The 26,022-nt window shown below is 43.4% G+C and overlaps 2 protein-coding genes across 2 annotated transcripts; one reads left to right on the forward strand and one right to left on the reverse strand.

Annotated features, from left to right (window-relative positions):
- Positions 1-399: 399 nt before the first annotated feature.
- Positions 400-25,650, reverse strand: ccdc137 (coiled-coil domain containing 137). Its single transcript, XM_018732665.1, has 8 exons — positions 25,520-25,650; positions 24,743-24,882; positions 22,731-22,956; positions 22,378-22,460; positions 22,215-22,294; positions 21,974-22,111; positions 2,732-2,799; positions 400-428 (listed from the first exon to the last, which is right to left on the reverse strand). Coding segments are annotated over exons 1-8 (801 nt in total). The 5' UTR covers positions 25,585-25,650; the 3' UTR covers positions 400-427.
- Positions 10,308-13,322, forward strand: LOC114910167 (G-protein coupled receptor family C group 5 member C-like; the record flags this gene model as incomplete). Its single annotated transcript, XM_029250081.1, has 4 exons — positions 10,308-11,226; positions 12,097-12,135; positions 12,973-13,061; positions 13,182-13,322. Coding segments are annotated over 4 exons (1,188 nt in total), but the record flags the coding sequence as incomplete, so codon positions are not given.
- Positions 25,651-26,022: the final 372 nt, after the last annotated feature.

Genomic DNA, 26,022 nt, shown 5'->3' on the forward strand with positions numbered 1-26,022 from the left:
TGTGTTGCCGGGTAGGCTCCGGTTCCCTGCGACCCCGTATGGGACAAGCGGTTCTGAAAATGAGATGGGGGGATGGGATATGTAATTACATTTAAACCTATGGCTAAAGTCCATCATGGTGTATTATCAAACAGTTGACAGGGACATCATGATATTTAGTGATTGTTATAGTAATGTCCTGACAACAGAATACAACTTGCATAATTACACTAAATGCATTAACACTCATATTTATTTATTCTTTACAATTATTTTTTCTTTCTTTTACCAAAAGGCATGCCAGGGCATCCTGGGACTCATACTTTTAGGATAAAACAGAGTCCACTCTGCCCTGTCCTTTGAGATCAGCCAGTTCTAAGCTCTTTGGTACCTCCGTAGGGTCTGCAGGCGAAGCAAAGCAAGGGTTGATGCAGTGGGGGCTGTCAGGTCTGCAAAATGAAATGTTCTTACAGTTGGCAGTGGATACTCCCTTACACAGCATTTCCTGACACAAACGGTAGTATGCTGTGAAAGTACTTGTCTTGACAGAGTGTATGACAGAAGCAGAAATCCTGCATTCTACATATCTGTGTGAATACGAGAAACTTTCTCAACAGCTTTTGTATAACTGGGAATGAACGAACGAATGAATGAATGAATGAATGAATGAATGAATGAATGGATGGATATTTATTTATTTATTTATTTTAAATATTCATTAATATTTTGAACCACAACTTGTACATTTTTAGAATAATGAAACGGCTAAATTATTGCCAATGAGCTAAATCTGAAAAGTCTGTTCAGAAAAAAGGGAGTATTTTTTTAAAAGTGAATGTAAAAAGGTAGGAAAAGGTTATTCTCGTCAGTCAAATGCTGAAATTTGCCACAAGAGGTCTCAGAATGCTCAATTTTCACGGAAAGTAGTTGCTTATTGAAACAAACCCTGTACTGCAATGTATGATAAATACAATACAAGGATGAAAATGAAGAGATTAAGGAAATTAAGTCAGTTCACATTCCTTGTTTAAGAATTCATTAAGTAGTCTTCCTCCTTTAATTAGGCCTGTCAGCTCATTGACGTGGAAGCTTGGGTGAAAAGACACATGTCAGTAGCAGGCATTGTGTGGCTCAAAGCTAAGATCACACCAAATTAGGTGGCCAGTCTTCACCCTGGCAGACACATTCCACCAAAGTTTCTGTGATGCTTTTCCTACTTCTCCTGCCAGTTAAACTTATCACACAGCTTCCTTCTAAAAATCCCAGTGAAAGACGAATATACACAGTCCTCCAGTTTAATTCTGATAACTTTTATGAAAATGAACTATAATTAATTAATTGCAGAACTAAGCAAATTATAAGTTTGTGTAATTTTGTATTCAATTAAAACTTGCCAAGCTGAATATATATATATGTATATATATAAAATATATATAGTGTGTGTGCGTGTGTATATATATATATATATATATCGATACACATATACACGCACACACACGGTCTAAAGCCGCTTGGCTCGAGTGGGGTCATGGTGAGCTGGAGCCTAACCTGGCAACACAGGGCATAGGGCTGGAAGGGGAAGGGACACACCCTGGACGGGGCGCCAGTCCACTGCAAGGTACCCCAGACAGGACTCGAGCACCAGACCCACCACACAGCGTGACCCAGCCAAACCTGTTCTACCACCATGCCCCCCCCATATACATATGTGTGCATGTATGTGTTTGTGTGTGTGTGTGTTTATGTACTGATGTCTGTTAATATGCCTTACTATAAACTGTGTTTAAACATTGTATATGAATGTTCACATTTGGAGGGGGCACGGTGATGCAGTGGGCTTGGCCGGGTGCTGGTCTCTGGTGGGTCAGGGATTCAAGTCCCCCTTGGGGTGCCTTGTGACGGACTGGTGTCCCGTCCTGGGTGTGTCTCCTTGCCCCTCCACCCTTATGCTCTGTGTTGCCGGGTTAGGCTCCGGTTCGCTGCGACCCCACTTGGGACAGGGAGTTTCAGTCAGTGTGTGTGTTTGCATTTGTGTCTGTAGCAAGATCCGGTGTGTGGCAGAGGGCTGAGGTAGGTGTGACCACAGGAAATAAAACAGAGCACACACAGGGAGAGGAGATTAGTTGTGATCAGCTGCGACAAAGAGCTCCACGACAGAAGGATTATACATCCTTATATCGTCAGATGACACAACTGGAGAGCCAAGTCACATTATTGGTTAAAAAGGGCTATACACTTTCTGAGGATAATTAAATGGGAGGAGAATAAGCTAGTATCGACAGTTTTTGGAAGTGAATATCGTTGTTTTTTACATAGAGTTTGAATGTTGGAAATAGCAGTCTTTTATTTTTTCCCTTTTTTGAGAAAATATTCTCTCAAGAACTGGAAGAAACAAGACACCTAAAGGAAACTTCAGGTAAGAGTTTGGTCGGCTTATTAGGGAAACAAGAAAAACTGAAGGAGTAAGGGTACAGGTTCATTAATTAAAGCTGCCGTCAGCAGAAATTTAATAAAAGTAATTCAGTGATGTAGTTGAATTGATGCTATTGTGGGATGACAGAGTAAAATAATTAATGCTTCACACCTGTATTGGAAGGTGTCCGTGCAGGTTGGATCACGCTTATCAGTGATTTACGTTTACATTTAATTTCTTTTTCAGATGTTTATATCCAAAGCAATATGCAGGCTGATAGAATAAAAAGACATTAAATGCATTTCTTGTACTGATTTTACAAAGAAAGAAACTGCATACCAGCTCTCTGTAGATTCTTTTGAGTTTGCAGGTACTTTCCAAGATGTGGGTTGCAGCTTGTAACCTGTCTAGTTTCAACAAACACAAATTGAAGGAAATAAATAATGAAAACATAGATATATAATATGAAGATCTAAAATGTTTTGACGTGAAATACCTTTTGTACTATGCCATAATGCCCAGACTGGCAAAAACTTTCTCTCATCAACATGAATACCATAGAAACCTAAAACATTATTCTACATCTGAAAGAGAAATTTTACTGCTACTCACCTGTTGATCAATACAAACAAATCAGAATGAATATAAGATTGTGACTGCAAACTGAAAAGTTCATGGCACATTAATACAGATTTTTTAAATTTTTTTTGCATTCGGACAGTACATTCTGATTTGGTGTGTTCATATATAGTACTGGAAATAACACCAGAAACTATGAGAGAAAAAACAGGAGAACATGGCCCTACATAGCACAATTACATATGTGTGTGTGTACATATATTATATATACACACACAACTACAATATACATTCCTGGTGCTTCTGAACTACATTTACAACCAAGGTGCCACCACCGGCTCTGCCCGTAAAGAGTATGAGCATATCCATGTCCTTTAGGGAAATATTCACTGCTTATCAATCTATGTGCTCAAAAAAAGCAGCAGGGAACCCAAGTGGAAAGGAAAGCACAGAAGTACGTGTCACATCCACATGGCACAATGTGCCACCGTCCCACTCACAGCCTGCCTGCTCATGCATCTTGCAACAGCTCCCTAAGGCTGCTGTGGTAACTGCTACCCCCTCCCCTGCCGCTCAGAATAAAAGCCCGGCAATGTGAAGGAAAGAAAGGGAAAATTGATCATCCCTTGAGTGGGCTCAAAAATCTTCCGTGTAAACTGCTTAACCAAGCTAGACCTGAAGATGCAGATGGACAACTACAGTCAAAGAACAGTAGGAAGGTGAGGAAGTCAGATATGAGGACCACTGGTATGCCTGTGTCTGTGTGCACAGGGGAACATCAGAAGTCTGGTTTTCCATCATGGAAAACAGTCAGCAGTCAGTTAGGGGTTAGAGGTCTGGTACTCGCAACCAGCATGGTTAACATAAATATCTGTCTCTTTGGCATAATAAAACATTTTGTTCACTAGATAAATTCGGAGTTAGAGAACTGGATTTGTGAATAATTTTTTTTATATATTTTAATACCCCTCCGTGAACCGCCACCTTACCGTGGTGGAGGGGTTTGAGTGCCTGAAATAGTCCAGGAGCTATGTTGCCTGGGGCTATATGCCCCTGGTAGGGTCTCCCATGGCAAACAGGTCCTGGATGACATACGAGACAAAGCGCGGTACAAAAACCTCTTATGAAGAAAATAAAAGCAAGGCTTCCGTTCACCCCGCCTGGTATGGGGTCACCGGGGCCCCACCCTGGAGCCAGGCCTGGGGGGGGGCTCACATGTGAGTGCCTGATGGCCAGGTCTATGCCCACGGGGCCTGGCCAGGCTCAGCCCGAAGCCATGACGTGGAGCCGCTCTTCGGTGGGCTCACCACCTGCCGGAGAGACCATAAGGGGCCGGTGCATTGTGATTTGGGCGGTGGTCGGGGCCGAGTGCCTGGCCGACCCAAACTTCGGGCGCCAACTCTGGTTTTTGGGACTTGGAATGTCACCTCACTGGCGGGGAAGGAGCCTGAGCTGGTGCGGGAAGTTGAGAGATACCGTCTAGATATAGTCGGGCTCACTTTCACTCACAGCTTGGGTTCTGGAACCACTCTTCTCGACCAAGGGTGGACTCTCCACTATTCTGGCGTTGCCCAGGGTGAGAGGCGGCGGGCGGGTGTGGGCTTATTAATAGCCCCCCAGTTCAGCCGCCATGTGTTGGAGTCTACCCCGGTGAATGAGAGGGTCATATCCTTGCGCTTTCGGGTCAGGGAACAGTCTCTCACTGTCGTTTGTGCTTATGCGCCTAGCGGCAGTGTAGAGTACCCGGCCTCCTTGGAGTCCCTGGAGGGCGTGCTGGAAAGCGCTCCCACTGGGGACTCTGTCGTTCTACTGGGGGACTTTAACGCCTATGTGGATAGCGACAGTGACACCTGGAGGGGCGTGATTGGGAGGAACGGCCTCCCTGATCTGAACCCGAGCCGTGAGTTGTTATTGGATTTCTGTGCTAGTCACAGCTTGTCCATAACGAACACCATGTTCACGCATAAGGGTGTCCATCAGTGAACTTGGCACCAGGACACCCTAGGTCGGAGGTCGATGATCGACTTTGTAGTCGTTTCTTCTGACCTTCGACCATATGTCTTGGACACTCGGGTGAAGAGAGGGACTGAGCTGTCAACTGATCACCACCTGGTGGTGAGTTGGATTCGATGGCGGGGGAAAAAGCTGGACAGACCCAAACGCATAGTGAGGGTCTGTTGGGAACGTTTGGCGGAGGCCCCTGTCAGAGAGGTCTTCAACTCCCACCTCCGACAGAGCTTCAACCAGGTCCCGAGGAAGGTGGGGGACATTGAGTCCGAATGGACTATGTTCCACACCTCCATTGTCGGGGCGGCGGTTCGGAGCTGCGGCCATAAGGTCTCCGGCGCCTGTCGCGGTGGCAATCCCCAAACACGGTGGTGGACACCGGAGGTAAGGGATGCCGTCAAGCTGAAGAAGGAGTTCTATCGAGCCTGGCTGGCTCATGGGACTCCTGAAGCAGCTGACAGGTACCGGCGGGCCAGACAGAGCGCGGCTCTGGCAGTCGCCGCGGCAAAAACTCGGGCCTGGGAGGAGTTCGGCGAGGCCATGGAGGAAGACTTCCGGTTGGCCTCAAAGAGATTCTGGCAAACCGTCCGGCGACTCAGAGGGGGGAAGCGGTGTTCCACAAACACTGTTTACAGTGGAAGTGGTGCGCTGCTGACCTCAGCTGAGGATGTCCTCGGGCGGTGGAAGGAGTACTTTGAGGATCTCCTCAATCCCTCCGACACGCCTTCCGTAGAGGAAGCTGAGGCTGGGGACTTGGAGGGGGACTCGTCCATTACCCTGGCTGAAGTTGCTGAGGTAGTCAAAAAACTCCTCGGTGGCAAGGCTCCGGGGGTGGATGAGATCCGCCCCGAGTTTCTCAAGTCTCTGGATGTTGTGGGGCTGTCTTGGCTGACACCCCTCTGCAGCATCGCGTGGAGTTCGGGAACGGTGCCTCTGGACTGGCAGACCGGGGTGGTGGTCCCTCTTTTTAAGAAGGGGGACCGGAGATTGTGTTCCAACTACAGGGGGATCACACTCCTTAGCCTCCCTGGGAAAGTCTGTGCCAGGGTACTGGAAAGGAGAATCCGACCGATAGTCGAACCTCGGATTCAGGAGGAGCAATGCGGTTTTCGCCCTGGTCGTGGAACACTGGACCAGCTCTATACCCTCACTAGGGTGCTGGAGGGTTTGTGGGAGTTTGCCTAACCAGTCCATATGTGTTTTGTGGACCTGGAGAAGGCATTCCACCGTGTCCCTCGTGGCATCCTGTGGGGGGTACTTCGGGATTATGGGGTTCGGGGCTTGCTGCTACGGGCTGTTCGTTCCCTGTATGACCGGAGCAGGAGCTTGGTTCGCATTGCCGACAGTAAGTCAGACCTGTTCCCGGAGCATGTTGGACTCCGCCAGGGCTGTCCTTTGTCACCGATTCTGTTCATTATCTTCATGGACAGAATTTCTAGGCGCAGCCAGGGAACGGAGGGTGTCTGTTTTGGTGGCCGCGAGATCTCGTCTCTGCTTTTTGCGGACGATGTGGTCCTGTTGGCTTCATCAAGTCAAGACTTGCAGCGTGCACTGGGGAGGTTTGCAGCCGAGTGCGAAGCGGTGGGGATGAGAATTAGCACCTCCAAATTCGAGGCCATGGTTCTCAGTCGGAAAAAGGTGGATTGCCCCCTCCGGGTTAGGGGGGAGTTGCTCCCTCAAGTGGAGGAGTTTAAGTATCTCGGGGTCTTGTTCACGAGTGAGGGAAAAATGGAGCGGTAGGTTGACAGACGGATCGGTGCGGCGTCCGCAGTAATGCGGTCATTGTACCGGTCTGTTGTGGTGAAGAGGGAGCTGAGTCGTAAGGTGAAGCTCTCAATTTACTGGTCGATCTACGTTCCTACCCTCACCTATGGTCATGAACTTTGGATCATGACCGAAAGAATGAGATCACGGATACAAGCGGCAGAAATGAGTTTCCTCTGCAGAGTGGCTGGGCGCACCCTTAGGGATAGGGTGAGGAGCTCGGAGTAGAGCCGCTGCTCCTCCGCATCGAGAGGAGCCAGTTGAGGCGGCTTGGGCATCTGTTCCGGATGCCTCCTGGACGCCTCCCTGGGGAGGTGTTCCGGGCTTGTCCTACTGGGAGGAGGCCTCGGGGCAGACCCAGGACACGTTGGAGAGACTATGTCTCCCGGCTGGCCTGGGAACACCTTAGGGTTTCCCCAGAGGAACTGGAGGAGGTGTGCGGGGAGAGGGAAGTCTGGAGGACTCTGCTCGGACTGCTGCCCCCGCGACCCCGCCCCGGATAGCGGAAGAAGATGGATGCATGGATGGATATATTTAAATATATAATTACAGCAATATTAAGCTATGTTTAAATTAATTTTCATTAATCATCCTGTACGGGGGTGCGGTGGCGCAGCGGGTTGGGCCACAGTCTTGCTCTCCGGTGGGTCTTGGGTTCCAAGTCCCGCTTGGGGTGCCTTGCGACGGACTGGCGTCCCGTCCTGGGTGTGTCCCCTCCCCCTCCGGCCTTACGCCCTGTGTTGCCGGGTAGGCTCCGGTTCCCCGCGACCCTGTATGGGACAAGCGCTTCTGAAAATGTGTGTGTGTGTAATCATCCTGTCTGCAAGTTTTCTTGATTTGCTTAGGTAACAGGATGCATCTGTTTATAGCATATCATAGTCTGAATCACTGACTCCTCAGGCCAAGTAATGCTCATCAGATCCTCCCACAGGTTAGTCATATGCCAACATCATGTTGCTAAGATCTTGTTTAATGTGTTATGATTTTAACTGGTCTCTTTCTTCATTTTAATTGGAACACATGCATGTGTGACTACAATGCGATGGATTCCTGTCTTGACCAGACTGTACCCCTGCTAGTCTCACGCCCAGTGATTCCAGGATAGGCTCCAGACTGCTGTGGCCATAAAAAACGACAAGTGGTTCACGAAGGTGTGTGTGTGTGTGTGTGTGTGTGTGTGTGTGTGTGTGTGTGTGTGTGTGTGTGCGCGCGCGTGTGTGTGTGTGTGTGTGTGTGTGTTGTCCTCATTTTGCATTGGTGGTCTGTGTAACCTTAAGTGAGAGAAAGCTGTTTGCAGGCTCTAAATGCTGGTGAGGAAGCAACAGCAGTGCCTTTAAATGTGAATAGAGGGAAAACCAAAAACTGCTTAAATTCACTGTAAATCCAATATTTCCAGGCACTATTTTTGTTCTATGTTTGCCTGTTTGTGTAGTATAAAAACTGCTGTGCTTGGTGCTCTGGTTTCCTCCCGCTGCTCAAAGGCACTTTTTTTCTAGTGAATTGTTTACTCTAAATTACCAGCAGTCTGTGTGTGTGTGTGTGTGTGTGTGTGTGTGTGTGTGTGTGTGTGTGTTATCTTTGTACCTAACTGCAGTTGCTGGTCAGGACTCAGAAGGGAAACTTCCAGCATCATGTATGCTTATTTGTGCATTATTAGTATAGTAGAGTTGTCCACACTTACACTAAGACTCCAGAGAGTGGATCTTGAAGAAAATGACAAAATTCCTTGTGGACTGGTCAAGTTTACAGCAGCCTGGAGCCTATTCCAGAACCACTGAGTGCAAAACTGGACCATTACACACTGGATGAAACACCAGTGCATCACAGGGTAGCCACACACACACACACACACACACACACACACACACACAACAGAGGCAATTTTTTGCATTGGCAATCCACCTGAACCACATCTTTATGGTTTGAGCGAGGAAATAAAAGCACTCAGAAGGGATGTGACAAAGTTCAGATTCAAATGTTGTCAAACTTCAATAATTTTTGGCAGATCCAAAATCCATCAAATTTTATCAACACTTTTTGGCGGATATGAAGTTAATGTGGGGAGAAAAGGTAGTCAAAGCAATGCAGCTCATTATAAGCTTTATTTTATATGTTTGTGGGTTGTTGTCTGCAGGTCAAGGTGCACCTGAGACAGAGTGATAATTAATGATTGTACAGTACTACACGCGCACTGGTGTACACTTTTATATGCGAATCACAACTCAATGATTTGCATGTAAATTTGTGCATCGATTGCAAAATGCATGAAATGTGTTAGGCCTACTTCGTAAGACTTTGCATACCATGTATGTCATTACTGCGCAGCATAAGATGATTTGTGTCAATTCACTTATATGCAGCTTGTTTTGAGTTTTTAAGTGGAAATACTCATATTACAAAAATTAATGTTTATATTCTCACTAATATTTAATTTGAGCATAAACCAATGTTTTTTGAATTGCTGAAAAGGAAAATCACTCCAATGTGTAAAGTTGAGACCAAATAAATATTTCTTTTTATCTTTTAACTGATATGTGTATGTGGATTAATAAAAATTATACTTTCCATTTTTTTCATTAAAACCCGTATCTGCATTCGCATCGGTACGGATTTAGGCTATAAATTTAAATCCACATTCAACAGATGTGGATTTTGATCAGTTCCATCACATCTCTAACTCAGAAGAAATCCATACAGACATGGAGGGGACATGCAAACTCCACACATACTGAGCCATATTGGAACCTATGCCCAAACAGTTCAGGCCCTGTGAGGAGGCATCTTGACCCACTGTGCCACCATTCCACTCACAACAAAAATGAAATGATAAAAATATAATTACAGATGTTCCATGAAGCTGTAGATCCAGATCTCAGGAAAATCATGTATAAAATCTTACTGAACAGCAAATCTCTCCTGTTTAAATTTAATGTCACCAGTGATTTATGTAACCGTTTGAAAAGCTCCCATAAGCACGTGCATGCTTCTGAAAGGTCCTTGTGAAGTCTCCTGAGTCATGGAATCTTTTCACACACACCCATGACATGCCCATATTTATGGCAACAAATTCATGTGCAGATAAATATACACTGCAAGATAATCAGTGGTGCCAGAATGATAAAACTGTCTAACTGCACAGTGCAGATCTCACTGAAAACCTTTACATGACATACATTTTCAGCATTGTGTCTTACGAACAGTATGATTCCACGTAGTTTTTATTTCGGAATTTAAATTATTTTTCCAATTTGTTAGCTGTTCAGTGTTTATTCTGATAAGAAAATGCATGATTGCAATTAACAACAATCAACATTTCAGGCTCATTGTTTTTGCAAAACATGAGGAACTCAGGCAATTGCATTCCAGTATTCTAGAGTTAACATTGGAAGGACTTTAGCTAAATTTGAGTGCTGCACCACTGTGGCTCAGACTACCAATATTCAGACTGCTTTAGCTCTGTACAGTTGCTTGTGTCTTAGTGAATAGTCTGCTTTCCTTTACAGGTCTGTGAAGGCTGTCATATCACCTTGACATTCCTCCTGCAATTACACCCATGGCCTCCCTTTCACCTTCAACCACAGTCCCTCCTAATGGCTGCGGCCCTTCCGTCCTGCCACTCTACTACAAACTGTGTGACCTACATGCTATGTGGGGTGTGGTGGTGGAATCGCTGGCTGCAGCTGGTGTGGTCACCTCTTTTGTTTTGCTGGTGGTTCTGTTGGCCAGCCTGCCCTTTGTGACGGACCAGAAGAGGAGGAGCTCGATGGGGTTACAGACTGGCTTCTTGGTGTGCACCATGGGCCTCTTCAGTCTGACCTTTGCCTTCATTGTGGGGCAAAGCTTTGCCAACTGTGTGGCCCGCCGCTTCCTGTTTGGTGTCCTGTTTGCTGGCTGCTTTGCCTGCCTGCTGATACAGGGTGTGCGGCTCAATGTGGTAGCACACCGCGATCGTGGTCCCCAGGGCTGGATGCTCTGTCTGGGGGCATTGGGGCTCTGGCTAGTGGAGGTGATAGTCAACATCGAATGGATAGTCATCACCGGTGAAGCCGTACACTGCTCAACATCACAGCAGGACTTTGCCATGGCACTTATCTACGTCATGCTCCTTCTCCTCGGCACCATGCCAGTTGCTGTGTTGACCCTAATGGGCAAGCAACACTGGCGTAGGGAGGGAGCATTCCTCCTAGCTACTGCCTCAGTCTCCTTCGCTATCTGGGTAGTGTGGCTCACCATGTACCTCTATGTGAACAAGTCCATTGGTAATTCCAGCTGGGATGACCCTACTCTAGCCATTACCCTTGTCACCAATGGTTGGGTATTCCTCATCCTCAGCTCCACTCCACAGATCTGCATGCTCACCGAGAATAGCGAGATGAACTTTGACTATGAGGAGGCCAGCTATGAGAATGTCTTGAAGCAGCATCAAGTGTCTAAAAATATTTATGTGGAGAACAAGGCCTTCACCATGGAGGAGCCAAACCCAGGTAACTGTCTCCAAGGTTTTCCTGCTTAATTTGATGTCATAGTGTAATATCAGATAGGCAGCAGTGGAACTTAGTCTTGCAATGCCAAAGTTGCCCAAGAAGTGCCATTGCTGCAGAGTGTTTAACCTCAGTGGCTTCTCTAAAAAAACATAATATGCTGATTAATATGTTAATGTGGCAAAGCAAACACATATACACTGTTACAAGATGCTTTATTATTTTTATTTATTCCATCACTTGTTCCACTACTGTCACTATTTAGATGAACTGTTCAAACATCTTTGTGTCTAAAAGAGAACTATTTATGTTTATAGTATTATGTAGACAAAAATGTGTGTGAGGGGGAGGTCTCAAGCACTGGAAAATGTAACAAGAATCATATTTTCAGAGATGTTGGACAAATGACCTTGCCTTTTATAAAAACTGAAAAACTGAATACTATAGGGTGTTCATAGCTTTTACAGGTTTTCAGATTATAAAAGAGTAAACAAACGTCCAGCCTTCTGTCCGCAATGATTCGCTTGTGAAATTTGTTCATTTGTAAGCAAGGTATAAGCCTGGTTGAGCTCTGCTTATTGTAGAAGCTTACCATTGTTCCATTTGCCACATGACTGTGATGATCTCTTAAGAAAGAGGCAAGCTGAGAAGTCTTTAACAGAACACTTGGCAAACATCAAGAGTTTCAACTTTCACTGAAGTGGACTCACGTGCCTTATCTTCAGTGAAAAGCTTGGTGCCTTCATGGGTTTTGGAGAATATGTTTCTAGATATTTCACACAGAGTGAATAATTTCCTGTAGCTTTAAGTTCTGGTAACTGTATTTAAAATGGATCCTATGTTGACTTTTTTTTACAACACCCGGACATGCAGAAGTCACACTGGAAAACAATGACTTCAAAGCACTGACGGGTATGTGAATACACCTTTACTCTGTAAAAAATCTGGATCTTCGTAGTTTTTTATAGATTGCGTCTACTAAACTAACTGTTGATAATCGTAAAAGCAGACCTGTTAGAGGTACAAGGCATAGATGATGTCCAACTTGACTCACATCACCGTGTACATTTGTGTCCATGAGCCTCAAGGAAACACAACAGGTCCTGTTCAAACATTTATGACTGAAGGTTATATTTCATTATATGGTTTTCCAAGCCTCCACATTACTGTTGTTTGTTTTTTATAAAAGACACGAGTTTAAAAAATGCCAGGTACAGCAGATGCAGCTGTGCCAAGATAATTGCAGCTAATGGTGGAGAGAAAAAAAAATGCTCACAAAAAAGAAAGATTCTGTTCTTTCTGTACCTAACTGTGGCATTTACTAGTTACTCAGTGGACAACTCAACATGGGTAAGAAGCAATTAGTAGTAAAAGCATACTGTTCTTCATCTACAGCAACTGGTTCTTCAAAATAACAGCATCAATTTCCTCATGGACACAAAATTAGGCTGACCCAAGCAATTTCAAGTGTATAGTCCTACAACCAATGTTGTGCACTACATTTCCTGGTTGTAAACATTCTGGCATGGTCGTACTGCAGTAAAAATACATTTTTCATTTCCGCTGTGGCAAATACAATGTGAGGCAGCTTTGAACTGAAATGAGGAGTGGCACGATCTAAGCGGGAGAATGGCAGAAAGTTAGTCTGATCTTCTGGTCTTGTGGGCTGTACAAACACACCATCCTTCACAGCACACAGGGATTTGATGTATTCTTTGCCCTGGTAAAATGACTTGTTCTCGCCCGCAGCATCCCCCTACAGCAGCTACACCGGGCAACTGCGAGGTTGTGTGTACCAGCCCACTGAGCTGGCCTTGATCTCCAAAGGCTTATCCACTGTGAGTGCAAAGCCTGATGCACCTTCACATCTCTTTATGGACTCCATTGTGTAATTCAAAACACCCAATTTTACCAGATTTTTTTCTGTGTATCTGTACTGTCTTCATGCTGGCTTCCAGAAACAGAAGGAATGGTCGTATGAGACATCGATGACACGGATCACCCCCACTCCTCACTCAAGGAGCTGCAGTCCAACTACCGCATGCTCGGATCACACCCTTTCCACAATTGGGCCTTCACATAGCAGCACTGTAGGTTGAAAGGCTGGCCCTTCCCACACCTTTACTCCACACTAACCTGTACCTACACTCTTTCTGTCCTGTTGGAGCAGTGCAATTTATAACCATGCTGTATTTGTAACCAACCAAAAATAAGAGGAAAGTTTCACCAAGGAGACATTATTGTAATGAAAATGTGGGTTTCTGGACAAGAGGTTAGTGAACGTGTTTGGTAATGGATGCATGTGGGAAACTGCATTTTAAATTAGGCAGTGTTGCAAAATGAATAAATTGTTGTTGTTTTGAGGTACTGTACTGTATTGTGTTCTAAAATTAGTTTGCAGAAAAGAAAAGAATATATACTGGATGGTATAATGCCAAATGAAGCAGAGACTTGTGTTTCCTGCATGCCATAAGAACGACAAAGCTTACATGTACTCCATAAAGTTTCAGCAGTTCCACATACACTGACTTTTTCCATATTAATATAACTGGCACTGAAATTAAAAAATCCAGATTTTATCTGAGTTTGACACAATAGTCAGCACTAGAATGGTGGCATAAAAGGCAGCTTTGTGTTTCCCTTTAATGAAGGAATTTAGGTCATTTTTGCTAAGTGTGGAGAAATTAATGCTTCATTCAGCACAATTGTGTATGGACTCTCAAAAATCCTATTTCCAACCTGTGTTCTAAATATAAGAATGGCCATGTAGAAATATCTCAAGAAATAATGTCAGAGAAGCTGGAGGAATCACTGACTCCTGTATGCAATATAGTATGCCATGGGGACAGGAAAAGGGGTTTTCTATGGGACATTCAAAAAACACACCTTTTTCATATCTGTTTGTTCAGTTGTTTCTCCCCACAATGATGTACTAAAACAAAAGACTCACTTTGAATGTGTCTTCTTTTCTATTGCAGGGAAACTACTTGCAGTATAGACCTCATTGGTGAATGAAATCTACTTATTTTTTGATAAGTTTAGCTTTACAAGTGATTTTTTGCTTCATATATTTTTTGAATTTTTGTTTCCCAATTGTCTGTGGTTGTGGATAACAACTCAGGATCCCAGCAGAAAAGGTTTTGTCTTTGGACTGAGCAGGATGGTCTGCCTGCTAAATGTGAATGCTGAAATGGAACCCTGGGAGTCCAAACCCTTCAGAAAACCATCACGTGATCACCCTACTACAAAAAAAAAAAAAACAATAACAAGGGACAATGATTTTTGAAATTATGGACTTTTTCTGTAATTGTTTCCAGCATCGCCAAAGCTGTGATTTACTGTGAGACCCAGGGTACCACATATTTAATGAAAGCCTGGGTGTGCCCCTCCTCTCACTCTTACTTTTGTACACATGGGCACTTCTAGTAAGGTAGAGGACAAAACTTAACCCAGATATTTAAAATGAGTTCTGACTTGATGGAAATTTCCAGATTTGAAAAAAAAATCTATTATTGAATCTCTAAAATAAAAGAAACCTAGTTGTTCTTCTTGTCACATACCATTGTCTCCATTTTCATCAATTACTTTTTCTGTGAAGGGTTTCTATGATCCAGAGCCTATCCCAGATGGTTACTATAGATAGGGCACATGCTGGACAACATACTAACCCACAACCTATCAGTCATTAAGTAGCTTACACAGTTTTACCCATTTATAAAGCAAGCCATTTTTACAACAGCAAGGGAGAGTAAGTACCTTGCTTAAGGGTATTACAGCAGGAAGTGAGATTCAAATCTGCTACCTCTGCACGTGGAGGCAATACCTCAAAACACTATCAGCCAGCCCACTGCAATTCACTGTAAAATGACTGCAGTTTAGTGTAAATGTGAATATCAGTGATATTAGTTTTGGCTATATTATGCAAGAACTGAAAATATGCATAAAGGTTCATTGGCATAGGAACTAATCCACTAAATGTGCTGGATTCTCCAGAATCAAACAGCACTTTGGTGTAGAATTAGGGTAAAGTCAATGCATCCAAAAAAAACGGTGAAAAAGAGTGGAATGAAGGCCACTGAAGCAGCTGATCCTTTCAGTTAGGGTGAGACCATTACCTACAACAAGTTTATTTCTCAGAAAAACTATTTGAAATAACACCGCAAATAGTAATTTCAGTGTCTTGTTTCAGAGAATATCAGGTGCGTCAGTACACTAACAGAGCGAGATATAAATGTCAAGAGCCCCCTTCTTCTGGAACCTTCTTTAGTTCTCCCTACATGAGAACACCCCTACAAAATCCTTACATGGTTAAAGAGTAAAACAAAACAGCTGAGGGGTTGCAGCACTGCATAAAGAGAGGCAGTGTTGTAAGAGGAAGTATAACTTAATAACATGAAACTACAAAACCTCAGTGCAAAGAATCATCATAACAACATAAAACATTTGCATGCCTGTATCAGAGATAAGGCCAATTACAATGAATGAGTGGAACAGGTGTTAAAAGACTCCCACACACCCAAGACATCCCCAGCTTTGGCTAAAAATGTATAAAACATGTTAAGCAGATGCTTTTTTTCCAAAGCAACTCGCAGTGTAAGGTACCTACACTTATTTACCTGTTTAGAGATGGATAATTTTTAGTGAAGCCATTTACAGTAAGTGCCTTGCTCAAAGGTACCATAGCAGTAGGTGGGATTCAAACCAGCAACCTTCGATCAGAAGGCAACAGTTCTACATCAGGTGACACAGGATGAGAATTTAATTCTGAAGAATCTGTACAAAGCAGCATATATACAACAGCACAGAGAACAAGAATGAACTGACCGACTCTTGGATCACAAGAGTATAAGGATAAACAAATAAGAAGAAATAAAAGGCAGTAAGAAAAAAAAAGAAACTGAAAAGATGAAATAGAGTGCAGTACAAACAGTTCAGCACCACCCCACCAAGGAGAGGACTATTTATTGAGCCTAATGCCTGTTGACAAGAATGTCCTCAGATGGCACTCTTTAAAACAGCAGTGCTGGACCAGTCTATTGCTGAAGGTGCTATTCTGTTCATCCAGGGTGAAAATCGCTGCCCACTAGGGTTAGGAGCCCTTCTTCGTACCACTTCTTCCAAAGAAGAACAGCTTGTATGTATTAACTAACACAAACACACATTTTCAGAACCGCTTGTCCCATACAGGGTCACAGGGAACCAGAGCCTACCCGGCAACACAGGGCGTAAGGCCGGAGAGGGAAAGGGACACACCCAGGACGGGACGCCAGTCCGTCACAAGGCACCCCAAGCGGGACTTGAACCCCAGACCCACCGGAGAGTAGGACTGCGGTCCAACCCACTGCGCCACCGCACCCCCCTAACACAAACACATTCATGCAAATGAATGTCAGAGCACAGGGATGTGTGTGTTACAACTGGAGACTTTGTTGGCAATGGTGCTCTGAAGCATACAGATAGACAAAACAGCAAAAACATAGCACACCTTTGTTAATGTATCTTTTGCATTTGTTCCTTAGCATTTTCATTTTTTAGTTTATTTTTTAAATTTATTTCATTATTAGTTTGCATTTTACTCATTTGACCTTAAAACTAGGGCAGCACGGTGGTGCTGCAGGTAGCGGTGGTGCCTTTACTTCCCCTGCACTGTAGGTTTGGATGTGGCTTCAAATCTAGCTCAGTGTATGTGGTGTTTGCAAGTTTTTCCCACATTTCAATAAACTGATAGAGTGCTCTCCTACACAGTGAAGGATCAGAAGCATAATATAAATAAATGGTTGACTATACATTACATTATTAGAATAATTGTGTAATTACTAAAGCTGTAAGTCAGCCAACTGCCCATGGACATAAGGAAGTAAAACCCTGATAGATACATGCCACAATGTATTAAAATTGCCCTCCCAGCTCTGAAGCATGTGGCCATTCCATGCTTGCCATAGACCACCACAACTCTGTTTTTAACATACTTTTTAGTTTAGGTAGTCACCCATCCATCCATTTTCAATAACTGCTTATCGAGTGCAGGAATACAGTGATCCAGAGCCAATACTGGAAGCATATGGAGTGAAGCAGGGTACACCTTAGAGAGGATACCAATTGGAGGGAAAACAGACACAGACCGCAAAATGTGCATTAGGATTAATAAACTTCTTATCTGTTTGTCTGTTCATCTATCTATGAACACACCGCAAGCAATTTAGAGTTACTGACTCTCTCAAAATGCAACTTTGGACTCAGACTGCTAGAACAGCTAGAGCGTAAAATTCCACAACCTGAGCCGGGTCCAAATGCTCAGCCCAACACAATTCCGCCCTTAGGCAGTAATGGCAGTATAAAACATGCATATTTACATTTAGTCATCAAGCAGATGCTTTCATCTAAAGTGACATACAGATCAGGGTATACAAACATATCCCCAGGACAATTACAAAGGGTAAAGCTACAGCTTTCATCTGAAATCAATGTATCCTTACATCAAAAAAAGTGATAAATTAATTTGTGAAGGGGGTGCAGTGGCACAGCGGGTTTGGAAGGGTCCTGTTCTCTGGTGGGTCTGGGATTCGAGTCCCCCTTGGGGTGCCTTGTGATGAACTGGCGTCCTGTCCTGGGTGTGCCCCCTCCCCCTCATGCCTTGTGTTGCCGGGTTAGGCTCCAGCTTGCCGTGACCCCGCTTGGGACAAGTAGCTTCAGGAAATGTGTGTGTGTGTGTGTGTGTGTGTGTGTGTGTATAATTTGTGAAATACAAGTCGATAAAAGTACTGATATGACTTACAGAAAGTTAAATTTAACAATGGTAATTTTGAAACTTGTGTGGTTAGCCCTCTTGAGCAGTATGACTGACATTATAAAGGCAAATGGGTTTGAGGTCCCCTTGAATATTCAAATATTAGACAAGGGTGTGGAAATTAGCAAGGCTTTGCCTCCACCCTTGAGGGAATGGCTCAGTGTAAAAACATAAACAAGTTAATGTAAATACATAATTTTATTAGCGCCCATGGGAAAAACCATGCATCAATCCAAATTGCAGGTTAACCCTAATAAGGACATTCCCATCACTTATTTCTACAGAGCAAGGCTTCTGTTATGAAAATGGACATGTTTTGCTTATAGCCTATGGATTTGCATGTGCTCTAAGTAAGACAATGCCCTACAGAGTAAAGAGTTTAGTTAATTTTTAACATGTGCATGACAAGTTATTTTCTTTATAGGAATAAAGATCATTTAGGATGCACAAAATCAATTTGCTTTGGATGCTTAAGATACAAGCCCACCCAAGTGTGGTCTTTCAGGGACAGTTGCATCACTGACTAGTTCTTTAGCCAGCCATAGTGGCTGAGTTGGTCTTCCACAGCACCCTTATAGTTTGGGAGACAATTCTTAAGTCTGCTCAGCCTTGGAATGTCACAGCCATCCTTACGCACAAAGTCAGCAGCATGCGACTAAATGAGGCTCCAGTCTCAAGTATTGCACCACTCCCAACGACCATTTACAAAATGCTGTGTTAAGTTTACAGGAAAATGAGATTCATCTCCCAGCAACAATTTTACATTAGTCAGGAGCAATGTGTTTCCAAGCAAATGAGGTCGTGGAGATGAAGCCTGAAATACACATTTGCTTGGCAAAACATGGAAATACTTTCTGAACCGCTTATCCCATACAGGGTCACGGGGAACCGGAGCCTACCCGGCAACACAGGGCGTAAGGCCAGAGGGGGAGGGGACACACCCAGGACGGGACGCCAGTCCGCCGCAAGGCACCCCAAGCGGGACTCGAACCCCAGACCCACCGGAGAGTAGGACTGTGGTCCAACCCACTGCGCCACCGCACCCCCTACATGGAAATACTTTGAAAATGTATTTTAACTGGAAACAGTCTTACCTGCCTAAAATTAACACACACACACACACACACATTTTCAGAACCGCTTGTCCCATACGGGGTCACGGGGAACCGGAGCCTACCCGGGAACACAGGGGCGTAAGGCCAGAGGGGGAGGGAACACACCCAGGACGGGACGCCAGTCCGTCGCAAGGCACCCCAAGCGGGACTTGAACCCCAGACCCACCGGACAGCAGGACTGTGGTCCAACCCACTGCGCCACCGCACCCCCTCCTAAAATTAACAATACAATTATTAATTAAAAAAAAAACTGTCATCCCAGGTAAGGTAGCAGACTGGTAGACAGAACTATGATGATCACCTGAAAACACAAAGACCCTCAAAACACACAGTTACATACTTGATTCATTCTGAGCAGACAATGGATACTGCTTCACAGCTTAGCTATGCATGTAACATTTGTGACCAACAGGGACAAAGATCTGAATTATTTCTACTAGAACATCTTGCCACTTGGGCTACTATTTAACAAAGAGAGCTTGTTTGATTGATCTCCCTGAGAAATACCCTCCAGCTCATCTCACAAGTCTTTTGAGACAGGTTTCATTGTGTGTGATTTAAAGAGAGAAGGGAAAAAAAAAAAAAACCCAACAAGGACACATGTCACAGCCCAACAACTACTTGCCACACCTAGCAATCCTTATCAGTGTGTTGGTGATGCGAATACAAACAAGACAAAGGTGCAGACTTCATAAGACCCTTTGCTCAGCTCTGAGTACATGGTTCTCATGACACATTTATTCACAGTCTGCCTTCATCTTAAAATTCCCAGACTGGGTTAGGTTGCAATGGCCATTTCTGGCAGAATTATTTCTTATTTTTCTTCATGCTTCAAAGCTGTCCTGTGTTGCACCATGGTCTCCAGAGAAACATTTTGTCACACTGTATACAAGATATATAGAGGAATGACAATAAAAACAACTTGAAATAGAAGCTACTTACAATGGTTTACATGTTTACACAGTTAGATAATTATGTATCAGTTCAGGGTTAGTACATTGCTCAGGAGATAACTAGATTTTGTTTTTTTCTATATTAAAACTGCACTATTTCTTTAAACCAGTCAAACAGCAAAGCTATTAGTAATATGTGACCTACAGGATGCCACTTTAAAACGTCTAGCTGTCTGTCATGCTAAATTGGTGACACTCCTCTGTAAGCAGCTAGACCTCCATCAGGAACTTTCAGTTCCCCTGACAGGATACTTTTCTTTCAGTTGTAGGGGGTAAAGATGTCACTGAGCATAAAATACAGAACGTATCATCCAGGTATAAATGTTGACAGCAAAATGAACCAGACTCAGATTGTTTTCTGAGCACCAAATATTTAGCATCGTATAGCAGAGGGGTGGGGGGGGAAAAAAAAAAAAAGTTCTTGCAAATAAAAAGTTAGACCTGCAACTAAATAGCTTTCTGTGACCCTAATACCTACAGTAGATGTGTTTCAATATTGGATATGATGAGCGTTACCACTATTTAAAAGTACCCAAAATATCAGCCTGGACTACAGTTGAATTTCTGGTGTTTATTTGCACAGCTGGTTTGCCACTAAGACAAAGAAATATTTTAAATCCTTGCATAAAATGCAAATTACCCAGACAATATACCCTCTTCTAGGTTCCTGAAGCCATGTCTAATCTGGATGGGGAAACCACAGGACAACGTATTGGCACAGCAGAGTATCTGCATACCTCTACTTGGCTCATTCATACAATCAATGTTAAGAATGAGTTCATAACCTGGGGTCCATGAACTTGAACAAGAGAGGGGAAAAAAAAAAAAAATTCACTTTTTTTTTTAAACTAACCTCTAAATGAAATTTAGCATATGTACTTCAACTATGAATGTAGGCAACAAACCAGAGTAGTACTAGTAGTACCAGTGACTTTGTCACCAATACAGACAGCAGACTTCAAAAGATTACTATATCACAAATTTATTTTTATAATATTCTGATAACTTTACTTCATTATAATTTGTTTCCTTAGTAATCCTATATTATTTTATGCATCTAGATACATTATTCTGAGAAGGGGTTTATACGCTCCACCAGACAGACAAGGGGCCCCATGGTCCCCTGGTTTTGAAGTTTATACCCTTCGCAACATGTTAACAGGTCAAGTTTCTCAATGGTTTCATTTACATATGAACTGAAAAGGCAAACATTAATGAATTATCACACACACACACAATTCATTGTTTTGTCTTTAAAAATACAAACATTTCTACTGAATCCCAACTATAGATTGATATTGCATATTTACAAATAGAAACATAGAAATATACATTAATTCTTATTCTGACTGCCATCTAGTGGAGATGAAGAAACAACAACAACAACAACAACAACAACCTACACCACTTTACATTGTTGCATAAATCAGCAGGATTATCCAAACCTCCTTCAGACACAGCCATTCTCAGGTCAGGGAAAATGCATGAAGTTCAGAGAGACTGAAATAGCCATTTTCACACAAACAATGTGGTAACTGGGGACTGGAACAGAGAATGGCAGTCAAAGCAGAACACTTGGCTTTTAAACCTGATTTAGCCTGAACTACTATGCCAAACCATGCTGATACAGATGGATTGCCCTGGTGAGGATGGGAAAGGCAGGGTACCAACTAGCTCAAACATCTTCATTATGAAATGATTTCAAATAAAGTGCTTACTTTTCTACACATTTCAGCATTGTAACAGATTCACAACCTTTGTGGATCAAACTGAAGGAATGAAACCATGGTATGTAAATTCCATACTATAAACCTCATCACTAGTACTCCTCCTCAGTGCGGCTTCTGTAGCTCATCCTTCCCAGTCACATTGGAGCCTTGCCACTCCTGTTTTACCTTCTTCAGGTTGCGGTAGGCCTCAACCACACGGATTCTCTCTTCCTCCATCATCTTCTGCCTTGCCATGGAGGGCTTGGAGGTGGAGAGTGAGGTATGGCCAAGAAGGGAGTTCAGCAGGAGTCCCTTTGTTATCCCCTTGTAACAGGAAATTTTTATTTATTTTTTTAAATTACAAGATTTTGCTGCAATGCTTACATCACACCCAAAACTTGTAATCACCTAGTTTTAATTAACCTACCCCTGACTTGGTGGGTGCCCTCTTGGGTTTGGCTGTCAAAGATGGGGGTGCCATAACCACCTCACCAAAGCTCACCCTGTCTGTGAAAGAAGGACAAAAGCAAAGAATTAAAAAGCCAAAAATAAACCTATCATTGCCCCCCAAATATAAACCAAATGCACACCTGTAAACTTCTCCTTTTCCTCAATCTTCTCTCTCTTTGCCATCTTCTTCTTCTCTATCTTCTGTACCTTTATTTTGTCAAATCTGCAAAAAGAGAAGGGCAAATTAGGAAAAGAATGCAATTTCAAAAAACCAATAATAAATCAATCAGTCTGGTTAATTTTCAATAAACTTCAAGACAAATGCACACATGCCTAAAAAAATCTGCAGTATGCATGTAACAGTCAATGGTTCAGCTGATATCTGAAGTTCAGGACTGCTTTACCAATGAGAACAACTAATAAGCTGCAGAATGTACGGTGTGAATAAATGCAAAAGTCTTCTGTCTTTGAGATGGAATTGAGCGCTACGCACTCTTTCTTCTTCTCAGCTTTCCGCCTGCCGGCTGGCTGTTCCTGTTCCTGCAGCTCCACCTCTGGCTGGCGCTGCACTTGGTTTTTGGTGAGGAAGAGCACATGCTGGGTTTCTTGCTCCATCCGGTGGAGGTAAGCCCTCTCTGACTCCCTTTGCCCTCTGCGAAAGCATGGGACTGGGATGTCTGTTGCCTCTGCAGCTCCTTCTACAGGCTTGGGTGCTGTGGCTACAGAACAGAGCAGAAAAAGAAAATCAGGTCAGCTTGGTCATATTTATATTTACATTTACTTATTTAGCAGATGCTTATCTCAAAAGTAATGTACAATGTAATTTAGTTGACACCTTTACAATGTTATATTTACTACACTAAACTCCCTAGGTCAGCCCAGGACCCGCCAAATAGATTATATCTCCCTGTTAGCCTGGGAGGGGCTGGGGATACCCCAGGTTGAGCTAGAGGAAGTTGTGAGGAACAAGTACATCTAGGCTTCTCTGCGCTCCCTATTGCCACCACAACCCTAGAAGGACTAAGACGTTAAGAAGATGGATGGATGGATGGATGGATGGATGGATGGAACTCCCTACAATCATTCACTCATTTGTACACCATTTATAACACACACACACACACTCTCTCTACAGGTAATTTAGAGTCACAAATGCACCTGAAACACATCTGTATAGACTGTGGAAGGAAAATGGAACCCACATGAACACAGGGAGAAACCTCAAACTGCACACAGACTACATGGGATTAAGTCCAGGCACCACAAGACTCCACTGCACCCTACAGAGCATGAATATTTTCAAATACACTCACCAGCCACTTTATTAGGTACACCTGTTCAACTGCTCGTTAACGCAAATATCTAATCAGCCAATCACAGTGCAGCATCTCAATGCATTTAGGCATGTAGACATGGTCAAGATAATCTGCGGAAGTTCAAATTGAGCATCAGAATGGGGACGAAAGGTGATTTAAGTGACTTTGAACATGGCATGGTTGTTGGTGCCAGACGGGCTGGTCTAAATATTTCAGAAACTGTTAATCTACTGGGATTTTCATGTACAACCATCTCTAGGGTTTACAGAGAATGGTCAGAAAAAGAAAAAATATCCAGTGAGTAATAGTTCTGTGGGTGAAAATGCCTTGTTGATGTCAGAAGAGAATAGCCAGACTGGTTCAAGCTGATAGAAAGGTAACAGTAACTCAAATAACCACTCATACCAACCAAGGTATGCAAAATAGCATCTCTGAATGCATAACACATTAAACCTTGAAGCAGATGGGCTACAGCAGCAGAAGACCACAATGGGTGCCACCCCTGTTAGCTAAGAACAGGAAACTGAGACTACAGTTTGCATGGGCTCACCAAAATTGGACAACAGAAGATTGGAAAAACATTGCCTGGTCTGATGAGTCTTGATTTCTGCTGCAACATCCAGATTTTAGGGCCAGAATTTGGCATTAACAATATGAAACCATGGTTTCATATTAGTACCAATGGAGCATCGTTTAAATGCCACAGCCTACCAGAGTATTGTTGCCGACCATGTCCATCCCTTTATGACCACAGTGTACCCATCTTCTGATGGCTACTTCCAGTAGGATAATGCGCCATGTCACAAAGCTCAAATCATCTCAAACTGGTTTCTTGAACATGACAATGAGTTCACGATACTCAAACGGCCTCCACAGTCACCAGATCTCAATCGAACAGAGCACCTTTGGGATGTGGTGGAACGGGAGATTCGCATCATGGATGTGCAGCTGACAAATCTCCAGCAACTGTGTGATGCTATCACGTCAATATGGACCAAAATCCTTGAACGTTTCCAGCATCTAGTTGAATCTATCTCACGAAAAATTAAGGCAGTTCAGAAGGCAAAAGGGAGTCCAACCCAGTACTAGCAAGGTATATCTAATAAAGTGGCTGGTGAGTGTAAAAGACTATTTGTTTACATTTAGACTGAAAATGATGTGGTCAGTAAAAGGGGGGGGGGGGGCACACCTTTCCTCATCTTCTTCAGCTTGCTGGCCCCCATCGCAATCCTCTCTTTACTCTTCATGATCTCACGCAGTCGAAAAGGAATGTGTTCCAGGTGTTGTTCTTGCCGTGCGAGGTGATTCTCTCGCTTGTCCTCCTTCATCCTACGGGGGTGACAGCTTAGACACTGGTATGTGCGCTGCAGCTAAAACTACCCTCAATTCACTTCTACAGGGTGGACAGTAAAATGGTCATTACATATGATATGGTGGCAGAGCAAGTACCAAGTAGTGCTGCTGTCTCACAGCACCTGGGTGGTGTGAGAGGACACGGGTTCGATCCCTGCTCTGTGTGGAGTTTGCATGTTCTCTGTGTGGGTTTTCTCCCACAGTCCAAAAGCCATGCTGTTCAAGTTCACCCAGTGTGAGTGACACAGAGAGAGTGTGGTCCACTGTATGGATGAGTAACCCATACTGATAACACTACATAATACATAGAGTTCCTTGCAAGTCGAAGTGTCTGCTAAATAAAATGTAATTTAATTCACATGATTGATTGGCTGTGTGTGTCTCACAAAACATAACTTCATAACTCGCAAAATACCATTTTTGAGTTTCACTATAGACAAACTCATACTTCAAGTCACCAACACAGCTATTTTACATAAAAATCAGAGGGAGAGGAGCCAAACGGAAACTGCACATGATAGTGACATACACACATGAAATGAACAATTTTTACAAAAACAGCCACACTCCATCTGGGTGGTAACACTGTCGAAAATAATCAAGCACTATCTACCTTGCAGGATTGTATTTTCGTAGCTCTTTCGAATGTTCAGATTTAACTTTTTTGGATTTCCCCATGCCGCACGCAAAAACGCTGCCCAAACTACAGATAGCACACCGCTAGCTAATCCACATGGTGCTGAACGTACACATTGACCTCTGAACTCCAACCCCGGCCCAAGTCCCACCTACTGCGGATTATCGTTCATGCCAATTGGTGGAAAGAGATCTCATTTCTGATTAGCAACTTTTTAAACCAATAATCATGAAATAAACGTTCGAGGTTTTTTTTGTATTTCCTGTTTGAATTGCACAAATTACAAGTCGGCTATTCAAATTTTACTCTATGCATCCGCTTTAAATTTTTATATAAACGCTGATAATTTATTATTATTATTCACTGACCAGGGGTGGTATCGCTTTAGCCTAGAACAAGTATTCGGCGAGCTACGCATGATCTCATTTTAAACGTTTGGTGCTGTGTGTGTTTAGACTAGTCGTCGACGTCTTGTAATT

The sequence above is a fragment of the Scleropages formosus genome, chromosome 3 (assembly GCF_900964775.1).
Source record: "Scleropages formosus chromosome 3, fSclFor1.1, whole genome shotgun sequence".
In the NCBI taxonomy this organism is placed as follows: Eukaryota; Metazoa; Chordata; class Actinopteri; order Osteoglossiformes; family Osteoglossidae; genus Scleropages; species Scleropages formosus.

Excerpts from the sequence above, each read along its gene's own strand:
- ccdc137 (XM_018732665.1), bottom strand. The coding sequence starts at position 25,584 with ATGGGGAAATCCAAAAAAGTTAAATCTGAACATTCGAAAGAGCTACGA. Across the intron at positions 24,883-25,519 it reads CGAAAATACAATCCTGCAAG|GATGAAGGAGGACAAGCGAG; the intron begins GTAGATAGTGCT and ends TCACCCCCGTAG. Across the intron at positions 22,112-22,214 it reads GGGCACCCACCAAGTCAGGG|GGGATAACAAAGGGACTCCT; the intron begins GTAGGTTAATTA and ends TCCTGTTACAAG.